Source organism: Natator depressus, chromosome 2, assembly GCF_965152275.1.
Source record: "Natator depressus isolate rNatDep1 chromosome 2, rNatDep2.hap1, whole genome shotgun sequence".
Lineage (NCBI taxonomy): Eukaryota > Metazoa > Chordata > Testudines > Cheloniidae > Natator > Natator depressus.
This window is the reverse complement of record NC_134235.1, coordinates 227,724,562-227,748,889: the sequence shown is the minus strand read 5'-3', so window position 1 is coordinate 227,748,889 and position 24,328 is coordinate 227,724,562. Positions and strand designations below refer to the sequence as shown.

The 24,328-nt window shown below is 44.3% G+C and overlaps 1 protein-coding gene across 1 annotated transcript in view; it reads left to right on the top strand.

Moving 5' to 3' along the window:
* The first annotated feature begins 13,409 nt into the window (after positions 1-13,409).
* Positions 13,410-24,328, top strand: part of DNAJC1 (DnaJ heat shock protein family (Hsp40) member C1) — a 193,285-nt gene continuing 182,366 nt past the window's right edge. The window contains exon 1 of the mRNA XM_074943406.1: positions 13,410-13,578. Within this exon, the coding sequence (XP_074799507.1) occupies positions 13,420-13,578 (159 nt within the window). The 5' untranslated portion in view covers positions 13,410-13,419. The remainder of the gene's footprint in view (positions 13,579-24,328) is intronic.

Sequence of the window (24,328 nt, the reverse complement as noted above, 5' to 3'; positions counted from 1 at the left end):
TGTAATGTGGGGTGAGATTCATACGCTATAAGCATGTTTAAAATAATATTGAGTGTATAGTTCTAAAGTAGACTATTGAGGGGAGCTGGTCATTCTGGCTGCATTCTAGAAGACCATCAAAGCCTTTCCACCACCTTCCATGGCCCAAATAAAGGCCAGGCAGAATTGCAGTCCTTGCACTCTAGGAAGCACAGAAACTGTGCCCCTCCTATATCCTCAGGGTGCATGGCATGCCAGTCAGGGTGGAGAAAAGTGAAGGGCATATCCTCCTTTACACACTGGCAAGCTTTGCAAGCTGGTCATCAGTTGGCAAATAAACTGCATCCCACAGAGGGTTTATAGTTGTGGGCCTGTATCCTGTGCATGCCTGAGAGCTACTGGAGGCAGAATTCATCCCTTTGTGGATAGTGCAACAATACATCACCACCTATTCAGGGTGTGCCTAAATGGTATAGTGTAGCCCTTTATTGGTGTAGAGATGTAAATATTATAATTTTATTTGGTGCTTTCTCTTTGTATATTTGTTATATGTAGTGGGTCAGCTGTTCAACTGTTTCTTATCACCAGTAGATGATTATCATCTAACCTAGTTTTCATGGGACACTTTTGATTTTGTTAGGACTGACCTAAGCTATTGAAATGTTGTTACAATATAGTGATGTTTGCATCATAACCTCTTGATGGCTGCATTGTGACATGACTCACTAGTATGACATAGAGACACAAACATTGTAAAATAGACATTTCTAACCAGATAACAGTGGTGAAAAGTGTTAATCTTGTGCCCTTTAAGATGGCTCCATAGTTTAGTGGTGAGTCAAAGATTATTTATCAAGGCTTTCCATGAGCTAGTTGATTTCTTACTGAAGTTGCCAGATTAATGAGGTGCCAATATTTGTACCATCTACTTCATGAAATTAACTAAAAACATTTTGTTCATTCAAGTCCTTGGTGAGATAAATATGACAAATACATCTCCATATTACACTTTTCTTGTCTAACATTTGTTTACTGAGCAGGGTATTAATTATAGCTGTGAACTGAATATCTACTTGAGAAGAAGTAAATGAACACATTTAATATTTATGTGATAACACAATACAAAGCGTAGGGGAGAGAGAAGAGAATACATAACAGGGAAAGAGAGCAGGTGGGGGGAGGGGACCATTACAGGGCAGGGACAGAATACAAAACACCCCAGTCTGATTGCAGTGGTACTGAGAAAAACAAACAGTAATAGAACCACAGATATTTGGATTTCAAGCTCAAAAGTAAAATATTGTAAAAACTAAATTATTGTTTAAATAATGAGAAGTGATTATCCATTTATAACAATATAAATATGTTGATTGGTCTAGAAACATATATACCTTCAGGAAAACACCAAAAGACTTATAAAAGAGGTCTGCTTCTTTGGGCTCGATCCTGCAGCTGCTTCATGTTTAGCAACTCATTGTCTTCAATGGCATGCCGGAAAGCAGACATATCAGAATCTCATTTCATATTTCCTCATTTGGCTTTTTAGTTTGTGACATGTTTTGAATAACAGAAATTTATAACAACAAAAGAGAGAATAAAATTCAGTGCTGAGAGCTCTTGAAATATGGCAGTTAAGAGAAAAGGAGTACTTGTGGCACCTTAGAGACTAACAAATTTATTTGAGCATAAGCTTTCGTGAGCTACAGCTCACTTCATCCGATGACTCACGAAAAGCTTATGCTCAAATAAATTTGTTAGTCTCTAAGGTGCCACAAGTACTCCTTTTCTTTTTGCGAATACAGACTAACACGGCTGCTACTCTGAAACATGGCTGTTAAGGTTACTCTGAAAGTTTACTTTTTGAAAAATTATACTATGCAAAGTGGAGTTTGTGAGGAAATTATACCACAGTTTTTGAAAGTGAAAAACTGCTTCACAGAGTAGTTTCTTCTGAAGATATGACAAGCAATCTCTTCCTATATATTTGGCAGACTCTTAAAAATGGTTGTGTACTTGTAAATAAAACTGTATCAAATCATAGGGACACTGGAAGCCACAGATACACAGCTAAGAGCACGAATTTGATCCTTTGTGTTATGATTTAAAAAAAAATAAAATGCACTCCACTAACAGCAAGACATTGCAGTAGGTTTGATTTTGAACTTAAAAATTTTAAATTAACTGCAAGAAGTAAATATATCTGTGCTTTTCATCATGTAAATTCAAGAAAAGTTACACCAGATACTGCTTAGTTTATTTTGGCAGATGTGTATTTGCACATGTGTCTCTAGGTGGCATTTCAATGTGTGCTTCTGGAATATATGAGCGGTGAATAACAACCTATGCCTATTTCCATATACTGGTTTCTCGTTAAGTACTTTTGTCTACTGTGTGTGTTGTTCCGCTTAACCAATCCAGAATTGACTTCCTATTAGTTTCTTAATCAGGCATACATGGACCAGAATAGAAAATGATAGAACCAGTATAGGCTTGGCTGTTCCCTAACTGTGTGCATAACATGCGCACACTCCTGTATTGGGGGAAGTGTGAAGCCAGCCTAAGTCAAAGTGAATTCCTGGAGGGCTTGTGCATCTGCTGGCCAGGAAAGGGAGTGACTATCTCTCCTCCCAGCTTCTCTTCATCCATCATAATAAACCAAAAAAAGGGTATTTACCTCCTTAAATGATTAAAAATTTCTAGACATAAATCACCTTCTTTATCTGCTACCCTGTATCCCAACCAGGATGAAGTCTGCAGGAGGGGAATTCAACTTGGAAATGCCTCATAAGATCTATCACAGCTGGGCTTCCCCCCGAGGTCTTGATGCACCACTCTGATTTAAACTTTTTGATGCTCATTCCAAAAAAAGAAGGTAAGTTTCCAAGCAAAGAACTTTGTTTGGGAAAAGTTAAGTTTAAAGTATGTTTCAGCTAAGACCCGAAAACAATATCACTTTACAAAAACATCAAACCCTTGTTTAGATTTAACCTTGTTAAAAGAAATATTAGAACATGGACAGTGAAGAAGGGATCCACCCAATTGTCTGCAGTGTCATCTCCTCCTTTGTCTCTCACTATCACCCATTTTTTGTAAAATGTGTAGATTCTGGAAAGAAAATATATTGGACTTGGGTTCAAAACATGAAAAGAACAAAGACTGCCGCACTCAGTTGTTTCATTAATCCTCATTATTACTCATCATTTCTAACTCCTTTTGGCAGTAATGGATAAATTTTTCTTCACCCAGGACTCATGTTATAGGGCTCCACGTTGAGTTTTTTGAATAGTCTTTACATGACCATCCTTAAGAAGACCACTGTGTCCAAATACATCATATGTGTGGCTTTACATGTTTGATTAGTCCCATTGTCTTTGTTGCACTACAGATCAGCAGGCTATCAAACTTGTCAATACAAACCTCAAATGTGGAAACTATATGGGGTTTGCAATTCTGATTTTGCAACAAACTGTCCTTTCCTCTTCAGTATACCCCTTGCAAATTTCAAAATAGCAAAAGTTGCTTGCAGCTGTGTATGTGACAACATTCTACCGACTGTATATGAGTAAATCTTATTTGTTCGTCACACCTTTGAATTTACCGTTCAAGTGGGTTCTGAATCCTTTTCACAAGCCAGGTATCCCAAAAAATTGTTACTTTCTGCATTGATTTGGTCTAACAAACTTTCTCTTTACATTTTTGGCGTGTTGCCTTTTTGGCCGGACAACAATTCTGTGCATGGTCACGGTTGCATGTGCTACATCTCTTTATTGGTTACTGTATTTTTGCCGTCATGGGTTATGGTTCCTCTTGTTCTGCCTTCTGCCATTTGTTGGCACTGCCTGATATCTTCCTGTCCTGTGAGTGATCTTCAACAGTCTTAGCAGGTTCAGCCAACACACACAGCTCCCAGTTTAATAAATGGGAGTCTTGTGTACATGTAGCTAAGAACAGAATTTTGCCCTTCAAGAATTTATCTGTTCATAGCAATAAGCAATTTTTATGGTGCTATTTAAAGTAAGTTACTTTTTAAAATTTGTAATCACTCATTCTTACATCTTATTCCCAGCAAAAGCGTCTCTGATGTGAAAGAAAGAAAGAAAGAAAATTGGGAAAAATTGTTCTGGAAAGCAAAAACACTTGAAATATGGTAGGTGATAGGGAATCGGTTAAGTATTGACTCAAAAGGAAGTGTGCCACCAACTGAATCACCGTTGGTACTTCCTGTAGAATACAGATGTTCCTGAGAGCTCTCTTATGCAAGTTCTGACCTACCCTAACCTTGCTTAGTTTGTGATAGGCTGATAGCAGAACCAAAAACAACAAAGGAATTGTGGCTACTACCATACAGTAGCCATCTTGTTCTTCCTCTTTATAGTCCTCCACTTCTCCTTTCCAACCATTGCCTTAAAACTATAGTGGCTTAGATTAGAACCAACAGTAAAGTTTTTCTTTTGAGTCTTTTGGAGATCTGCACACTTTTAATGCTGACTGCAAGTACTGAAAAGCAGAAAAGGACCTTATTAAGATAATGCTTCTATGAAGCTGAGATACCGAACCTTTCTTTCCGCAGAAATGGTTCCGTGCCCCCTGGTGGTAAAATAGTTTTGAAAAATATTATAAAGCATGTGAAGGAAATCTCCATTGAAATTTAAAATTAATGCTAATTGCTTCACCTAGCTACAAAGAAGAGTAAACCACTAAAATGTTTAAGGTGTCAAATACATAAATAATACTTTAATTAACAATCCAACAGGTACCACCAGTCTTTGACAATCTGATAATGTGGAGTAGGACTCAACAAAACACCTTCATCATTTGAAAGCAATAACAATCTGAGATTTTCAAAGTTGTTGCATAAGAAGTTCTGTTATTATTTTGTTTAACTTTTGGTTCACCTCAAATGTGTTTTTAAAATAAATTTTAAGTTACAACAACTTTGAAAGTCTCTGATTTCTAGTAATTTTAAGTGGTGGACTGAGGGAATCATTCATCTTCATGAATGCTGAAACTTTAGATTCTATCTCCTCCAGTGAACAACAATGCTTCACGACAGTGGCAGCCCATATTGAGAAAGACACCAGCACCATTCACTGAACAGAAATACTGAAACAATGACAGATATTTCTAAAAGCTGTCTTGATTGTAGCAACTTGAGTTGCGCCAAGTGTTTCCATATGTGAGCAAAGTACCAGGATATCATTCTTGGAACAAAAATAATAGGATTGACAGGGACAGTTATCCCCTCTGTTTTAGCCAGTAGCTAATCAGTTTAATTCAGAATTCAAGAACAAATTATTTTAAAAATGTCACATTACTCTAACTCAGTATTTCTCAACCTTTTTGATAACCAGGGACTGGCTTGCTGCCTTCCTAAACTATCATGGACTCCTTCAGAGGGGAAAAAAAGAACAGTTTTTCACTGGTATTTCTTGGTGTTTTTTCTATATTGCCAGGCATGTCTTTTTTTGTACTATCTGCATATAAGGCATTTCTTACCGGCTTACCAGCTCCAATTCTGTTTATTTGTTAAGATAAAGTCCAGTTCAACCAGTTATGTGATACAAAAATGTTAACCTGATTTTTAAACATTGTTTCAAATGAAGGGTACCAATAATTTTGTCTAAAACTGTATACCTCATTTTATACATTAGAGATAATTCAATTGATTTAGTTTTAAAAAATAATTTAAAAAGATGGATTCACTCAGCATACTGTTAATGAGATGTTTGCACCTGTCTTGTAGACACAAATCTTTCAATCCGGGCATATATGTCTGACAAGGACACTAGGAGTGTTTTTCCAATGCTCAGCCGATTGTGGTATTTTATTTTCATTGTAGTCATAGCTGAAAATCCAATTTCGCAGAGGTATGTGGAATGGAATGGGAGCAAAGTTTTGACAGTGAGTTCACTAAGTTATAGGTATTCACTTCTGACTTTGATCCAGAAAACAGGTAGAGTCACTTCATGAAACTGTAACTACAGATTCTCATCACTTGGCAGTTCCAGCAACTTGTCCTCCAATGATGGTGAAAGAGAGGTCTTGGTTTCTAGAGAGGAGAATGGATCATGAACCCATTGCTTTCCTTTCCATGGATCAGAGTTTGATGGGAAATAGTCCTCGAACTTTTGGAGAGCTGATTTTAGATGGGATGCAATTATTTCACCTAGGAGAGAGAGATCCATTTACTGTCATCAATATTAAGAACTGCAAAAGATGGGAACATGTCATAACAGTTGCGCCTGATTCTCTCTTTCCAGATTTGGAGCTTTTTTTAAAGGGTGAGATCTTGTCAGCCAATACAAGACACCCGACGTACTTCCCTGCATAAAGAGATTGAGCTGATTGAAGTGATGAAATATATCTGCTAAATATGCAAATTTGGTGAGCCATTGTAAATCCTGAAAGTATGCTGCAAAAAGAGACTTCTTTTGAGACAAAAAGCCTTCAAGTTCATGTCACAGTTCATACACTCAGTTTAATACTTTGCCATGGGATAACCACCACACTTCTACGTGTAAGCGTAAGTGATGGAGTTCAGACCCCATTTCTTCACACATTGTAGCAAAGGTGCAAGAATTGAGTCCATTTGCTTTCACAAATTCACAATTTTAACAACTATAATAAGGACAGCATTAAACTGTGGAAACAATTTCTTGGCTGCCCAGACCTCTTGATGAATAAAGCAGTGTGTTGCCTGAGTAGTCAGTGCAACTTCCATCACTCTCGTCACTAGACATGAATGTCTGCCTGTCATTGCGGCTGCTCCATCAGTGCAAATTCCAATGCAGCAATCCCACTGAAGTCCATGTCCTGTCACATACTCATTTAGGACCCGGAAGATTTCAGCAGCTGTTGTCTTTTGTGGCAGTTCTTCACAGCAGAGTAGATCTTTGTGAAATGCACCTTCGTAGGCATAGCGCACATAAACAATAAGAACCGCTGTATTAGAAATGTCCATTGACTCATTTAACTGAATTGCAAACAGCTTGATGTTCTCACCCTTTCTATCAACTGAGCTTTGATATCTTCTGCAATATCAGTGAGACAGTATCACTTGACAGGGGAATGCAACTCACTTTTTTCGCAGTTGCCTCACACAAGACTTTGTGACAGGCATCTATTACTGAAGGCATTATTAGTTCTTCACCAACTGTAAAGGATGATTTGCATTAAGCTATGCATAAGGACAGCAGATATGATACTTTTAACATACCTTCATTTGATGTTATGGCGGTGTGAAGTAGTTTCTTTTGCCTCTTCATTTAGTTCTGTTGGAAGAATTCCACTGGATTTTCTTTTAAATGTGGATGTTTGGTTTCAAGGTGTTGAACCATTTCTGAAGGTTTTATAGCATCATTTCTCAGAGTCGTGCCGCACGCAACACAGAGAGGTTTCGGGCATTCTACATCCTCACTTGCAACAAACCCGTACTTAATGTCAAACTAATTGTATTTTTGATTGAAGGCCGAACATTTCCTTTTCTTTTCTAACCCTTCTTCACGTTAACAGTCACTCGCATCTCTATTATGTTTTTCTGAACTTTTGTTAGTTCTGAAAAATTGATCCAGAGGTAACTGCTTTGACAATGACACTGTCTGGTTTAGCTAAGTAAAAGTTTTACAGGAACTTAAATTTCTCTCGCAGCTATTTCCTTCCAAAAAAATGTGCGTGAACGTGCTATGCATATCAGCACCATGGCAATCGATGTCAACCCAGTTTGTTTGTTTGTTTATTTGTTTTTAAATGTTCGGAAATAACTGAATACAGTGATGTAACATGCAAGTACAAAAAAGCTCTTTACATTTTAAATATTAATGTGCTGTGTCTTGGAAATCTCAGGCACCAGCAAGGAGGCTGCCACGGGCAGTTGAGAAACACTGCTCTAATTGGTTACTTTCTTCTTGTGCTATTTTGACAATACCCTGATTTAGAGGTGCCACAAATTGAAATTTGTCTGAAAAATAGCATGACAATGCATTGGGCATACCATGCAATGCAACATTACACATTAGTGATGGAAATTGTGGGTAAGCTAAGTATCAAACCTTTAGTGTAGCATGTGGCTAATATTCCCAGGATCATCCCCTGGACTCTATTTGTTTCCTTTTGCCCTTTAGCTCTACAGGTCACCCTGGAAAAAGATAGTGTCTACCAAACGCTACCATTTGCGGTACCATAATAAGACACCACTGAGAGTAGGCTGTGTAGAGCTGTGCTCATCTCTCTACTTTCTTACATGCTTTGATATCAGTATAATCACTAATAATGTTGAAATTTTAAATAACTGGATATTGAGTTGACCTTCATTAGGTATTGAGATGAATCAGGAAGTTCATACCTCTCTGGTCTATTGTTTCAAGCTCATTGCAGACCCAGCAAACATAGCTGCATCAGTTTACATTTGTTTCATGTTTTCAATGTTTTCTCTGTGACCGTAAGGGCTAGATAATTGCTTTTATTTTAAATGAAAGCAGAGATTTAGGAGAATAAGGTGGCAGACTGGTGTGGCCCAATTCAAGCCAAGGAGGAAAAGAACTCAAAGTCTCAAGGAGAAAAAATTCAGGAAATTGAGACAGAAGAATAGAGAGGCAGGGAGAATGAATTATTGTTATGGACGTGCAAACAGCAACTCCACAGTCAAGGTTGAGTTGAGTTTCGAATGTAAAGCAAGGGTTTGCATATATATAGTAAATACAGCCTATCCTTCCCAACATTCATCAATAACTCTGAGTACAAAATGAATTTTATGAGAATTTACAAGTAAATCTGTTAATTAGTTTAGAAATAAAAAATAGGTCTAAGAAATTTAGCCACCAGTATTGGACTTTTTTGGCTTAAGTAATCTCAGTAACAGAATAACACAGTCCCTTCAAATTTTCCATGTTGTTACAACTTACCGGTACTGAAATTTTGTTCATAGGCTACTTTTGAATATATAGATTTTAGGATTAATGGTAATTTTTTCCCATTATCCTTCATAACTAAACACTCTTTCTTCAGCTGAAGGATACCATGGTTTACTGCAGAGAATTCCCCAAAGAACTGTCCTCTTTCAAAATGGCTACCATTTCCTATCATTCTCAGTAGGACTGAAGCCACAGCTGCCCTCGGTTGGTGGCCATTTTGAGAAAGGTATCTTTCTTTCATTGTTTTCAATGGATGTAGGTGTCTCATCTCCTTCTCTCTTTTCTGAATGCAGCTGTGGTTTCAGTCCTAGTGGGAGATGGTTGCAATTTTGAAAGCAAGCAATTCTTCATGACAGAAGATTTTTCTTATGAAAAATCATGGCAAAATGACCATTAATATCTTTCCAATATTTCAATTCTGGCTTACTTGTTAGGAGGGATAAACTTGTGTGCGTGTATGCATGTGTGCATAAGCACAGAATACTGAAGCAGGGTGCAGGAGGGAAGGAGAATGTGGGGTATGCTCATGTGGAGGAATGAAATATTGCCAACCAGAAGCATTCTAAAGTGAGATTGGGTTAAAAATAAACATTGGAGTTCTTTTTATTTGCCTTCTGGTTTTGGAGCCTTTAGGATTCACTTGCTTCACATTTTCAAGATTTTGTAAACAACCCTGAGAGCTAGAAATGTTTGGTATTGTTTTGGGGTTTTTTTAAATGAAAGCTGAGATGGCATGAGAATCTCTTGCTTCCAGCAGCTGGACCTTTATGAAAAACCACCACCAAGTGAGAGACTCATGATAAAATCACAAGTTGACAACTAGGAATGTAGGGGGTTGCAAGAAGAAGGGGGAATGTAGGAGATGCAAGAGGCAGGGGATTTGAAGAACTGGAAGGAAGGGGGAACTGGTGCATTCTCCAACTGTTTTGAACTGCTTTGGCAAAACAAAACATCTGTAAAAATCATTTAACTGGCATGTATGCGCCGATTGTTTTGTGGTACTCCTGAGCTAAAGTACCCACAATGTACAGAGGAACCTGGCCATAAAAGTTAAAATTAAGAAAATGGCTAATTGCTTAATATCTTCAAGTAATTAGAAATATCATATAACATTTTATTTGAGGTTCTTCTTTATTGTTCATAAAAAGAAAAAAGAAAAGGAGTACTTGTGGCACCTTAGAGACTAACCAGTTTATTTGAGTATGAGCTTTCGTGAGCTACAGCTCACTTCATCGGATGCATAGCATATTGTGGAAACTGCAGAAGACATTATATACACACAGAGACCATGAAACAAAACTTCCTCCCACCCCACTGTCCTGCTCGTAACAGCTTATCTAAAGTGATCATCAAGGAGGGCCATTTCCAGCACAAATCCAGGTTTTCTCACCCTCCCCCCCCCCCCCCACAGACACACATACAAACTCACTCTCCTGCTGGTAATAGCCCATCCCTCTTTGAAACCTCTCTTTATAATGCGCATGATAATCAAGGTGGGTCATTTCCAGCACTAATCCAGGTTTTCTCACCCCCCCCCTCCAAAAACCACACACACAAACTCACTCTCCTGCTGGCAATAGCTCATCTTACAATGTGCACAGCAATAATCCAAGTTTAACCAGAACGTCTTGGGGGGGGGGGGTTTGTAGGAAAAAAACAAGGGGAGATAGGCTACCTTGCATAATGACTTAGCCACTCCCAGTCTCTATTCAAGCCCAAATTAATAGTATCCAATTTGCAAATGAATTCCAATTCAGCAGTTTCTCGCTGGAGTCTGGATTTGAAGTTTTTTTGCTTTAAGATAGCGACCCTCATGTCTGTGATTGCGTGACCAGAGAGATTGAAGTGTTCTCCGACTGGTTTATGAATGTTATAATTCTTAACATCTGATTTGTGTCCATTTATTCTTTTACGTAGAGACTGTCCAGTTTGACCAATGTACATGGCAGAGGGGCATTGCTGGCACATGATGGCATATATCACATTGGTGGATGTGCAGGTGAACGAGCCTCTGATAGTGTGGCTGATGTTGTTAGGCCCTGTGATGGTGTTCCCTGAATAGATATGTGGGCACAGTTGGCAACGGGCTTTGTTGCAAGGATAGGTTCCTGGGTTAGTGGTTCTGTTGTGTGGTATGTGGTTGTTGGTGAGTATTCGCTTCAGGTTGGGGGGCTGTCTGTAGGCAAGGACTGGCCTTTCTCCCAAGATTTGTGAGAGTGTTGGGTCATCCTTCAGGATAGGTTGTAGATCCTTAATAATGCGTTGGAGGGGTTTTAGTTGGGGCTGAAGGTGACGGCTAGTGGCGTTCTGTTATTTTCTTTGTTAGGCCTGTCCTGTAGTAGGTGACTTCTGGGAACTCTTCTGGCTCTATCAATCTGTTTCTTCACTTCCGCAGGTGGGTATTGTAGTTGTAAGAATGCTTGATAGAGATTTTGTAGGTGTTTGTCTCTGTCTGAGGGGTTGGAGCAAATGCGGTTGTATCGCAGAGTAACAGACTAACACGACTGTTACTCTGAAACCTTTATTGTTCATGTATGACATATATTATATATGACATGTATGACACATATGTAAACAAAGAAATTCCCAGGTAAAAATTGTTAAAATGGAGTTAAGATTGAGGGTACATATCAGTAATGTAGAGTAAAATGCTTTACACGGATGTTGTAATACCAAAACAAAAACTATACACCCAAGGAATTAATAGCTAAATCCAAACATTTAAAGGTAAAAATACTCCAGAACTTCACTCACACAAACTTAACTCCTAGTTGTAACTTGCTGAAATCTTGTGCATAGGCAACATTAAGAAAAAATTGGGGGGGGAAGCAGGAGGCAGAAGTTAACGGTAATTTTGCCGCATAATTATTCATAACAAGTCTTTCAGAAAAATTTAACTTTGCCCTGTAGTGACACCATGCACTAGTCATATGACTGATATTTTAGTAGTTGTGGTCCCAAATTACATTTACCTGATTTTTTAAAATATGCTTTTAAAATATGTCTTTCTCCTCTATCTTGGTGTCACGGCAGGGCAGAGTTAAGGGTCTTTGGGTGCATTTCCATATGGAGAAAAGCATTCAATTTGACCAGTTCAAAGCTGGGAGCAAAGAAAGAGGTGGGTGTAACCGGGGGTGGGCAAACTTTTTGGCCCAAGGGCCACATCTGGGTATGGAAATTGTATGGCGGGCCACGAATGCTCATGAAATTGGGGGTTGGGAGGCGGGAGGGGATGAGGGCTCCACCTGGGGTGCAGGCTCTGTGGTGGGGCCAGAAATGAGGAGTTCAGGGTGCGGGAGGGGGCTCCAGGCTAGGGCAGGGGGTTGGGGTGTGGGGAAGAGTGAGGGCTCCGGTTTCAGGTGTGGGCTCTGGGATCGGGCTGGGGATGAGGGGTTGGGGGTGCAGGAGGGTGCTCTGGGCTGGGACCGAGGGGTTCAGAGGGCAGGAGTAGAATCAGGGCTGGGACAGGGGGTTGGGGCACGGGAGGGAGTCCGGAGTGCAGGCTCCAGGTGGCGCTTACCTCAGGTAGCTCCTAGAAGCAGCAGCATGTCCCCTTCTCCGGCTCTCAAGCGGAGGTACGGCCAGCTGGGTCTGCACGCTGTCCTGTCCGCAGACACCAACCCCGCGGCTCCCATTGACTGCAGCTCCCGGCCAATGGGAGCTGTGGGGGTGGCACTTGAGGCGGGGGCAGTGTGCGGAGCCCTCTCACTGCTCCTACACGCAGGAGCTGGAGGGAGAACGTGCTGCTGCTTCTGAGAGCCGCACAGAGAAGGGGCAAGCCCTGGACCGCGCTCCCCAGTGGGAACTTGAGGGCTGCATTAAGACATCTGGAGGGCCGGAGGCGGGCCCCAGGCCTGCAGTTTGCCCACCCCTGGTGCAGCCTCAGGAGGGAGGAAGTCTCAGGATGTGAGGGGGCGGAGGGGGGTGATGAGGTATACTAGCTGGGCCTGGCTCAGTTTTAAAAATGAGATCGCCCTCGCTGTGCCAGAAGAGGCAGGGCCCGGCTCCCCGGCTGGCGGTGGGCGAGAGAGCGGGAAGGAGGAGGAGGCAGGAACTGAACCGAGGGCTGTGCTGGAGGAGGCGGAGATGCGCCGCCGCCAGTCGGGCCCCCGCTCACTGAGGCAGCGTCAACCGCCGCTGTCGTGCAGGGCTCGGGGGACCCCGGACTGCTCAGAGGGGTCCTGCTGGGGGACCCCCCGCCCCAGCCAAGCTCCGAGTAGGAGGCAGCCCCCCCCCCCCGCCGGCGGGGGAGGTGGCAACCACCCTGGAGCCCCTTCCCCGCTCTGGAAGCTTAGTCCACCCCAGGCTTCCAGTCACTGTCCCCCGCGGTTGCTGGGAGAGGTGAGGTCACAGCCGCCAGCGGCGGTGATTGGCCGGGCTGCAAGCCACGCCCCTTCCCCGTGGGAGTCGCAGCGGGAGGAGCCGAGCCTGCCTCCTCCTCGCTTCACTCAGTGCGGAGCCGCTGCTGGGGTGTGTGTCGCCTGGGCAGGGGCCACGTCCGCGTCTTGCCGCCGGCTGCCAGGCAGGGGCCATGGGCCGCCCGAGCCCTGCGCCGCGGCTCCGCGCGCTGTGGCTGCTCCTCGCGCTGCTGCCGCCGCTCGCCCGCGCCTGGGACAGCGGCGACCTGGAGCTTTTCGACCTGGTGGAGGAGGTGCCGCAAAACTTCTACGGCTTCCTGGGGCTGCCGCAGGTGAGCGACTGGCCAGGCAGCCGGCTGCCCCCTGCGCCCGTGGGGCTGTCCCTGCCCCCCCCTCCCCCGGGGTCCTCGCCCCCCAGCTGTGCTGTCCCTGCGCGCCCCCCCCTCCCCCGGGGTCCTCGCCCCCCAGCTGTGCTGTCCCTGCGCGCCCCCCCCTCCCCCGGGGTCCTCGCCCCCCAGCTGTGCTGTCCCTGCGCGCCCCCCCCTCCCCCGGGGTCCTCGCCCCCCAGCTGTGCTGTCCCTGCGCGCCCCCCCCCCCCGGGGTCCTCGCCCCCCAGCTGTGCTGTCCCTGCGTGCCCCCCCCCTCCCCAGGGTCCTCGCCCCCCAGCTGTGCTGTGCTGACCCCGCTCGCCCCCCCAGCTGTGCTGTCCCTGCCTTACGTGTATCCTGGCTATGTTCTCTCCCTCCCCCCCCCCCCCACTGTGCTCTTCCTGCCCCATACACAGCCTAGCCATGCTCCCCCACAAGCTCCTTCACACTCTCCTCCCCAGCCTGGCCCTGGCTCTCCTTCCCCTAGCTTCTTCACTCTTTCCACCCAACCCACCACCCCCTATCAACACCTTCATTTCCTCCTTTCACATCCTGGGCATAGCTACTGCACCTCCCAGCTCCTTCACCTCCTCCCTGCACACATGTGCCCCCTGGCCTGGTTCCTGCACCCCCAGCTTTTTCATCCCCCCTCCAGACATGTAGTCCCCGGTCATGGCTCTTGCTCCCCATCCTCCTCACGTACCTTGAGCATATTTCCTGTCCCCCGTCTCCACTGGCTCTTTCCTCCTCTTCCCCAGATACATCCGGGACATAACTCTTCTCTCCCAGCCCCTTCACCCCATCTCTCTCTCAAACACAACCATGGACATGGCTCCTCACCCCCAACCAGCTCCTGCACACCTCTCTCCCCACACATGTGTATGTCCTGGGCATGCTCTCAGGTTCTTACTGACCAGCTTCTTCACGGCCCAACCTCCCATGTACTGGACATGGCTGCAGCCCCCCAGCTCTTTAAGCCTCCTGCCACAAACACCCTGGGTCCCCTGTTCTTTCAGCTCCTCTACACCCACACTGGCTCTCCCGGTTGTTCCCTGTTCCCACATACAGTCAAAGCATGACTCCTTCACCCTTCTGACCTCTGCACTGTGGGTGGCATGGCTACTACTCTCTCCCACTTTTACTCCTTGCCACCCTCTTGCACATCATGGCCATGCTCCTGGTCTCCTTGTTTCCTTCTCTCCATCTCCTCGCTCTGCTCTCCGTGCACACATCCTGGCTATGACTTCTGGTCACTCCAAGCGCCTTCATCACATCCTCCTTGTGCGCACACCCAGAATGTAATTGCTGCTCCCCCTCCTTTTTCTCCATACACCCTGCAAATGGCTTCTGCCTTCCACCCCTTAACCCTATGTCCACTCCTGCGTATCTTTGCATAAAGGCTGGCCACCCAGTGTCTTCACCCTTTGCTTCCCCCCCCCCCCACCTGCATTTTGCAGCTCATGGAGTAGGGCTGCTGGTCTTTCTGTTCCTTAAGGTCTTTTGCATCATATACTAGACCTTCCCCCAGCCATAGCTTCTGGACCCCTTCGCTCTTCACCTCATGCACCTCCATCCTCCTCGCTGTGCACCCTGGGCATTTTTCCTGGTCTCCCCTGAGCGCCTTCATCCCTGTCTCCCAGCCATGGATTCTGATGTCTGCCCAGTGCCTCCACTTCATGTTAATATTGCACTGCAGCTTGGGCATGGCTCTTGATCTCCTACCCCAACCACTTTCACCCCATACTTCCCAGTCACTCTAGGTCTAGCTTCTGGTCTCCCCCCAACTCAGCACCTTCACCTCATGTTCACTCCCTTACCATCTGCATCCCTGGACATTTGCCAAGTCTTCTAAATCTCATGTCTTCTCCTGCCCCCTCCGCCCCGGGGGCCCCTATGTCCTGGTTGTCCCTTCTCCCCTGTTCCCAAATCTTATGCCCCTTACTCCCTGGGTACCACTTTCTGCCCCCTAGCATCAGACCATGTCCCTCCCCCTACCCAATCCAGAAGCTCCATCTGTTTTGTTCTGCGTCACCCTGTGCTACTTCCCACTGGGCACCTTGTCCTTTGTTCCCTATTTCCCTTTCTTTCACCTATTTGCTGTTGGTACAGATCTTCTGGTGATTTCACAGACGTTCTTAGCAGGAGGCATGATCTTCCAGTTAAGGCACTGGCTTAGATGTCCAGAGATCTGCCATGTGATCTTGGGTAAATCATTTTTTCACACAGGCTCTTCTGGTATCTCTCTTATGTGTGTAGGGAGAATAATTCCCAAATGCACCTTACATTTGACACTTTGGTCAGGCAAGTGGAAATACTGTGCAGCCTATATGAGGTGGAGAAGAACTACATGCCATGTGTAGAGATGCTCTTTTGGGAGGGAGGGGTAATGGTGGTATGGGGAGAATAGCAGCTGCAATTGTAACTGGTAGCTTGCTGGACCCTAAGGCTGTCACTCATTTTGTCTCGCTTTCTGGGCTAATTAAACACACAATCCAAGGGTCTAGTACCGGGAAATGAAAGTATTATCCAACACCATACTACATAGCAGATCTACTGTTCAATTTTCACAGTCACTGTTAGGGAGGGAGGTGCTGTCTTTGAGGAATGAATTTTAAGCCAGAGCTTAAAGTTGATCCCTATGGGGATGGGAAACTTTGTTTTCATTTCAATTAAACATTTAAAGTCTTGCAGTTTAGCGTAATATCCTCCCATTCTTACTGTGTCAGCTGAAGACGCAGATCTGCAAGGAGTTCAATGAGATGCAACTTTAACCAGTAAAAATTAAACTAGTTCTCATTACTGTTTCAAGTATTACAGGATGTTAAAATGTCTGCCTAGAGAATCTTGAGTTACTTATGAAAGTACTTATTGCAGTGAAGGTTGCTGTGTAGGCATCTAAAAGTAACTAAAACATACATGTAATGTATTCTTCTCAGCCAATTCATACCCACAGGTAAAGATGACCATAGTGCATCTCAAAACTGGGCAAGCAAACCTTACATTGAGGAGCCTGTGCTGAAACACTGTTAACTGCTGTAGCTAATAACCTCAAAATGTCTATTTCTGCAGCCCACTGACTCCCTCAATTTTTGATGTCTGGGCTGCTCTTTACATTTTGCAGCTCATGGAGTCAGATCAACTGTTCAGAGCTGCTGCTCTGGCCATTTCCCCTCTACTTCCGCTCATGGGCCTCTGAGATTTTAGTGCTTCTGCCTGAGGGGTTTTTTGGGTCAAAATCTGAGGCAGTGGTGAGCAGTGATTTCCCCCTCAGCTTCCTGGGCCAGTTTTTCAACTGGGTGTTTGAATCCTTTGGAGCCTCTGCTGCAGGGCCTCCCTGCTTGTTCCTCTGCACCTTCCAAGTATGGCAGAGCAGCCTAAAACACATTGAATGAAAGCCAAATGGTGCTCGATTTGTGAGATTATCCTACCAGACTGGGCAGACAGTGAGTTGTGCCCAGCCTGCACCCAACCTTCTGTCCCTGACTCTTGTTAAGCCCCAGGGCTATGAGTCAGACAGGCATGTGGGATCCCTGGCCCCCCAGAGCAACTGACTCCAACATGGGGGAAAATGTGCAGAGTAGGAAGGGGGCTCCAGGGATGAAGAGGACCCCAGTCAACTGACTCATAGTAAGTCTCAAGGGGCCTCTAGAGAATAGAAAAGGCCATACTTGTGGGGTCACAAATTCCCCCCCCCCCATCCTAAAATTGGTCCTGAGCATCCTGGGAAAAGAAGCAAGGACTCATAAGCACCCTCCCCTCCTTCCTAGTTTGGCCAGGAAGGCTCTGGAAGCATTTCTCCTTCCCCCTCCTCAAGGAAATGGAACCCAGAAGAGGGGGACTCAAAGACGTCATGCGAGAGGACATCAGGTACTCAGCAAGGCTAGTCACAAAAAAACCTCACCAAAGCCACAACTGAGCTCATACACTCTCTAAATGAACTAAAAAAGCACAAAAAACCCTAGAAAAACAAAGCCGAAAAAGGTGAAAAAAAAGCTTAAAAGGTCTAGGAGATCTGTGTCCTCTGATTCTCCTTCCTTCACAGAGGATGATGAATTGTTTGGCTCTAACTCTGATCAGAACCAGGGAAATACTAAAAATCCCTTCCCCGGAAATTCAAGGCCATTTGCAACAACATTGTATCCGCAATTCAGATTCAGTCTGAACAGAATCCCGAGAGTAAGCCTCTGAGGAAATTTCTGCCCTTGAAATCCTACCCTGAGACTGAGATTCACCTATGCTCCTCCTTTGAGGAAATAATCGGGGATGAATGGGAGAAGCCCGACAAGGGCAAGCACATTAACAGAAATGCTCTACAGCATCCAGGAACCAAAGGTCCCAGTTACTGAAATACTGAAGGTTGATGCTGCTTAGTGTCCTGGCAAAAGGTATGGTTATCCCCCTCAGAAGGGAAGTTCTATCCTAAGGATGCCATAGCTCAGAAAAATGGAGGCCACAGTCTCCCATAGGTGAACCTAGTAACTACTTGCTTTGTGAGGGCATGTTTCTCCTGGCTGGAAGATCTCAGAGCTCTCAAGGATAGAGATCACTCTGACTTCGGCTCTATTTTAAAGAAAGTTTCCCTGGCAACAGTGTAAAATAAGATTCTCAGCCAAAGCCATGGTCTCCAGCTCAGTCACCAGATACCACCTATGGCTCCATGCCCAGAAAGTGGATAGCCACTTGAAGCGGGTGCTGTGCTTCGCCAGATTTACAAGAACGCTGCTTTTTGGAGAGAAGCTAGACAAGGTAATGATGGACAATGCAGCACAATGTAAACATTCTCAAAAGCATGGTGTGGTGTCAGGAGGGAGAGTACAGACTGGCCTTCATCCTCACAGAAATACCCAACCAAGAGACAGCAGGTGCTTGGGAGGAAAGCCTTGAGGGAACCCTATAGTTCCCAAATCTCTTTTTGACAAAAACCGCATAGCTCTCCACACAGAACTGAAGCTGGGGGCAGGATTTTCTATTTTCTGGTTGCATCTAATAGACTAGCTATTGAAAAGGAAGTGCTAATATCAGTGGGCCTTTCCTCCAGAGTCATCAGGACACTTCTTTCTTCTAGAAAAGTATCAAGTTTGAAAGCATACTCCTCTCTCTGGACCAGGTTCTGCAGCTAGTGCCAAATCCTAGAAATCCAGGAATTCCAGTTGTCTTGGATTTTCTCCAAGAAGGGTTTTGACACAGGTTTCTAATCCAGCAGCATTGCCAATCAAGTGTCTGCCCTTAATAGCAAGATGTTCCCAAGCTCCACAGGTTCGCTGGCAGAGAACCCCCAGGTAGCCAGATTCCTTAGGGCAGTCTAGTTAGCAAAGTCAGTAATCAGACTTCTTTCCCAAATGGGACCTGACAAACCATCTCTTTGAATCATTGATGTCAGCATCTGCATTTGTCCATCAAGGCTTGCTTCCTGCTAGACATCGCATCCACCAGGCAAGTGTTGGTGCTGGTGCTGGTGGTCCTTTCTATGCAGGAGACTTACTGCATGAATCACTTATTCCTAAGGTGAATTTTTTCCTCCCATACATCCTGAGAGGTGATTCTCCCTTCATTTTGTACAAGGCCACAGGATTGAGGAAAGATGGCACAACTTGGACGTTCAAGGCTCCTAAAATTCAACCTCAAACATACATTGTCTTTGAGGAGATTGGGTGCCCTATCTTGAATTTTTACACCTACAATGCCAAGGAGTCAGAGCATCCAAGTCCTCTATTGCTAGGTGGATTAGACTATGGATTGTGGAAGTGTATAAGGCATTGGAGGTTCTGGCTCCAGATGGAGTCAGGGCACACTCCACACAATTCCTGGAGAGTTCATGGGCAGAAAGAGCTAATACATCCACAGCAGAAATTTGTAAGATGGTCACCTGGTCAACTGCTACCACCTTGGTCTAGCACTATAGGGTGGATTTCCTGTCCTCGGCAGAGACATCTTTTGGCAGGGAGGTAATGTAGGCGGTGGTCCAGAAATGACTTTGCCTTTTGAGCAAATGTTATAAATGGGAAAGGATGCTGTTTTCCCCCCTCTTTATGACCTTATTCTTTACCCTCCTACATCTGTTAACTGCTTGCTGCTTCTCGGATGTCAAGAATTGTGGGAGACGATAGGCTGCAGAATGGAAAATTTCTTACCAATAACTTCCTTTCTGCCAGCATAGTCTCCCAGAATTCTGCCCACCCTAAATGGCTCAAGAACCAGAAGGTCAGATACTGAGTAGGATCTTTATCATGAGACTTTTTTTCCCCCTGTTGTCCATCGTACATAGTTGGTCAGTTACCTTTTAAGAATTTTACTATTACTGTTATAGAAACTTTTAAGCTTTGAAGTAACTCATTTGGCTGTGAGCGGGAGTAGAGGGGTGCATGTCCAGAGTGGTGGCACCAAATATTCATCCGCCTTCATGAGCTGCAAACAGAGCAAAGAAGCCCAGACTTCAAGAATTGTGGGAGATGCTGCTAGCAGAAAGGAAATTATTGGTAAGAAATTTTCCATTCTTGTGTCAGCTGAGTCCTGTATTGTAAGTTCCATAATCTAAATACAAATTTAAAATATAAGTTAGAAAAGTGAAGCTTTTCAACTAACAGACACTATCCTCAAAGAATCTCACTCTTCGGCATGAGACTTAATATTCCCATAGCTCTTAAAAGATTTTGATCTCAGAGGGCAATGGTATGCGTGAACCAGGCCCCATTCTGGCCACTGCACACCACCTATTGTCAGATATATATGAAAACCTCCAAATCTTCTGGTCAGTTCCTCCTTGAATTTGATTGGTGAAGGAGCGCTTTATTCACTGTGCTTCTACATTGATCCAGGTTTTCTGCCAACTGTGTCCTATAAATCTAGTAGTTTCTACCATCCAGTCAGTTGCCTAAATTGGAATGCTTTTAGCTCAAGAGCTATGACGTGCTTTTGTAATACATTGGTGTCTGTACTGGCACTAACTTTTTTCTTGGTGCGTGGTGCATGCCCTGCATTTGGCACTTGCCTTGAATGCACCAAAGGAGGGTCACAGCAGCATGTGGCAATCTCTGCTTTTGATGCCCAGGAATACTTTTTTCCCTTTTTCCCTTTTTCCCGGTATGCTGGTATCTAAATGCATCATTTTTAACAGATCTTGGGCCATCAAACTCTTTTCCATTTTCTTGGCCCCTGGGGGTCCTTTGTTGTTTGGTGCTTTTTCAAGTGCCTCACCACCTAGTTTCTCTTCTTCCAGGTACATCTTTGAGGGAGGAAGACTGCTACACAGATACAGTTTGAAGTTACCAAGCAGTACTTATGTGAGTCAGACAACCATGTATGTTGACCATAATGTACAGGGGGTGCCAGACTTTCCTGTATGTGTCATCTTCTGCACTGAAGATTCATGGGGAGCATCTCCAAGACCACCTTCAGGCACCCTAGACTAGGGAGACTGCTATAAACCAGGCATGAGGACAGCCCAGAATGCTTTGATGGGTGAACTCTGGGACCTGGAGTTGGCGCAGACAACTGAATGCAGGGACTATGTGCTAGCATTGCCTGTGTATTTAGAGCCCATATCTATTCTCTTCCCCCTCCCCTTTGCTGAGCTCAGCTAAGCAGTTTCCCTATCAAAGTCTCTAGGCATTGGCTCCTCGCTACAGTTGAGGTTCCACACCTGAAGTCAGTGCTGAGCTCCACTGAAGACAGATGCAAAAGGTGTCAGCAGCTTACTCGCTGTGTCCCTGACGCAGCCTCTGACTCATAGTGCTGCATTGAAGCCTCTGGATTTTCTGTTGTAAGTGGAGAGGGAAATAGTAATTCCAGTTACCAGTATATATTCAGTGACCTCATAGGTTCACTTCTGGTCCTCTGCATGACTGTCAGAAGTGCCATAGTATTGGCTTTTAGGCTCTCTTTTTGTCCGGCATTGGTAGAGTACGATCTCAGAGTAAAACCTTTGTCACTGTTTTCTGAAGCTGACACTCCAGGTGACTGCATTGCCTAAATAATTGCAGCTGATTGGGGTGGAGGTCACAGTGGAAAGGGCTGTTTTTTTAACTTGGATGCGTAAGAGCACTCTTATGATGGCAAATACGTCTCCACTACAGAGGAGTACCAAGATGATGACTCAGTGGGGTTACTTTCCTCAATTCTAGCAGTAGCTGTAAAACTGGTTCAGGAATCTGCAAGGACCATAGCTGAGATACCTGAACTAGAAACCTCAACACCCTCCTTCCCCCAACAAATAAAAGTGCTGCGTCCTCACACTTGATTTTGGAGCAGCTGGTGCAGGGGTCTGTCTTGAAATCAGTCAAGGAAAAGCATTAAGGAAGGATATATCTTCTTGAGAGCTTGGCGGTGAAGGAGGACATAGTCAAAAGGCAAGGAGCCTATATGTTTCCACAAGGAAAGGAAGGAAAAGGCTCCTTTCTTGTAGGTCAGAATTCATATTTACTACTGGCTTAATGGGAGCTCAAACCCCTTGCGTGAAGTGTTTGCCTCCAGAATACCAAAAACTGATGGATCCCAAGGGTTCAAGTGTCTAACCAGTTTACAATTACCAGTAATCTAGTAGGGCCTCCATGTTGGAGTCAGACTTTGGGGTCTTTTACTTATGGTCGCATTGGTCCTTTGCACTAATCAGTGAGGCTACAAAATCAGTGCTTTCTGAAATATTTCCAGATGATGCTCTGTCTCTTCAAAGTTGGGAGCTATTTCAGGAAATCCAATCCCTCTTGGCAAAGAGACCCCTGATGTTGGGTCACTGGATGGAAGGAGGAGGTTTTTCCCCCCCAGATATTTCCTGATAGTTAAAACAGAGGGTGACTCTGGACTGTAATGAATCTCTAGGGAAACAGAATTGATGTTTGGTGAATGAAAAGTCAAGGCTGTAACCCAGGGAGCCTTCATGCTCCTCCTAGAAGAAGGGTACTGATTATGTGCTCTGCACCTACAGTGCCTTCCAAATATCAGAAGTATCTCAGAGGAGAACAGTGCTGCCAATTTTGGGTCTTGTTTTGGGGGCTGTCATCCTGTTTTTATGAAGTGCTCGGTGCTCATTGTAGCCCACCTGCACAAATATGTGTTGCCCTACTTGGACAACTGGCTGATTAATTGTTATTTTGGAGGGGTGTCAAAGGATCGATCCACTTCACCTTTGAGTAAACTATTCATTCCCAGCTTGTCCTTTGTGGACAATTGCAGTACATAGGGCAGGAAGTCTTTGAATTGACTGCTAAGACATGATCTAAGATATCGCCCATCTGATAGAAGGGATAAGAATGAGCCAGCAAATGACTGTTCTGATTATTCTATGGATGTTGAGTCCCATGGCCCCAACTACAGTCATAGTACCCTGGTACATATCTACTTGAGATAACTGCAGTGCATGTGCACTGCATCCAGGAAACAAATGACCTCCTGACTCCTTTATTTCGTGGCAGTACATGGAAAAATTATAATTAGGAATGGATTGATCCAGATATGTTCAAGCTGGGGAGGGAAGCTTATACAGAATGATGTCCTTTCCAGAGTTCTTGGACACTCCATGAACAGGTTGTACAAATGTTTCCAAAGTAAGGGTGATCCTGTATGCACTAAGGACCTTCAGAGACCCTGGTATATTCCAAATACTAATCACAGTACAGATAGACAATTGGACTAACATTTTACATAAATAAACAGGGCAGCGTTGGGTTGAACTTCTATCGTTGTAGGGCTTTCCAAAACATGGAGTGGGATCTCTTCCATAAGACATTCCTAGTTGCAGTTGTGTTTCCCTTCCCATCCAGGTATGTGGCACAGCCTGTGTTTATCCATCATACGTTCTTATGTGAGGTCTCTGCATCAGGGAGTTGGCAGACTAGAGTCTCTTATATTGGGTGCCATGGGGAGGGAAAATCTTCAACTTCCTTGAATTTAGAAGCTGTCAGTCTTCTGCTTACTGTACCCAGAAACATCCACATTAGCAAAGGTTGCCTTTTGCAGCCACTGAGAAAGATGGCTCTTGTATGTCTCTCCCTACCAGAGGGACTGATGGAGTCACGGTACAACTCAGATTGGGTTCAGTGATCCTAATAGCCCTTTGCTGGATACGGTTCTCAGTTGCAGGTGGTCATAGTAAGTCTTATGAAGTCACTGATAATTATTCAGAACCCTGGGCACCTTGAACATATCTGAATATGCTTTGAATCAGCCTTGTCTGATTCAAAAGGACATCCTTTGAGCTGCTTGCACTCCAGCAGTGAGAATCTTAGCAGCTGATAATTTTAGAGAAGGGAAAGATACTTAATCTATAGTTCAGACAGGATTCTCTTACCATCTCCTTTGGAAGGGGGGGGTGGGAGGAATATCAACTTTTAAGGTGTCTCAGTGCTCTCAGCTTGTTTACTCTTTCTTTGGCACATATTTGTAGTCATAATCATTTTGAAATGTCTGTCATAACGAAGCTTCACCTCTCGTGCAACTGAGGAAAATTGCTGGGATATTTGGAGGGGAAGAGGGGATGGCATGCAGTGGTTTGGGGGGTGTGTGTCTTCCTCTTGCACTATCCCTTTACTGTTGCCCTCAGGTGTCAAAATTTGTTAATAGAACTCCCTCCGCTCTTAGTCTTGCACTATGAAGGAAAGGCCTAGGACTCAGAAACCTGTTGTAATCTTCAGCGAAGCAGAACTATAGTCATTTATACTTCTCTAATACTTTAACTGAAATGATTATTTAGTTAAAATTGTAACATGCAAATATATCTATC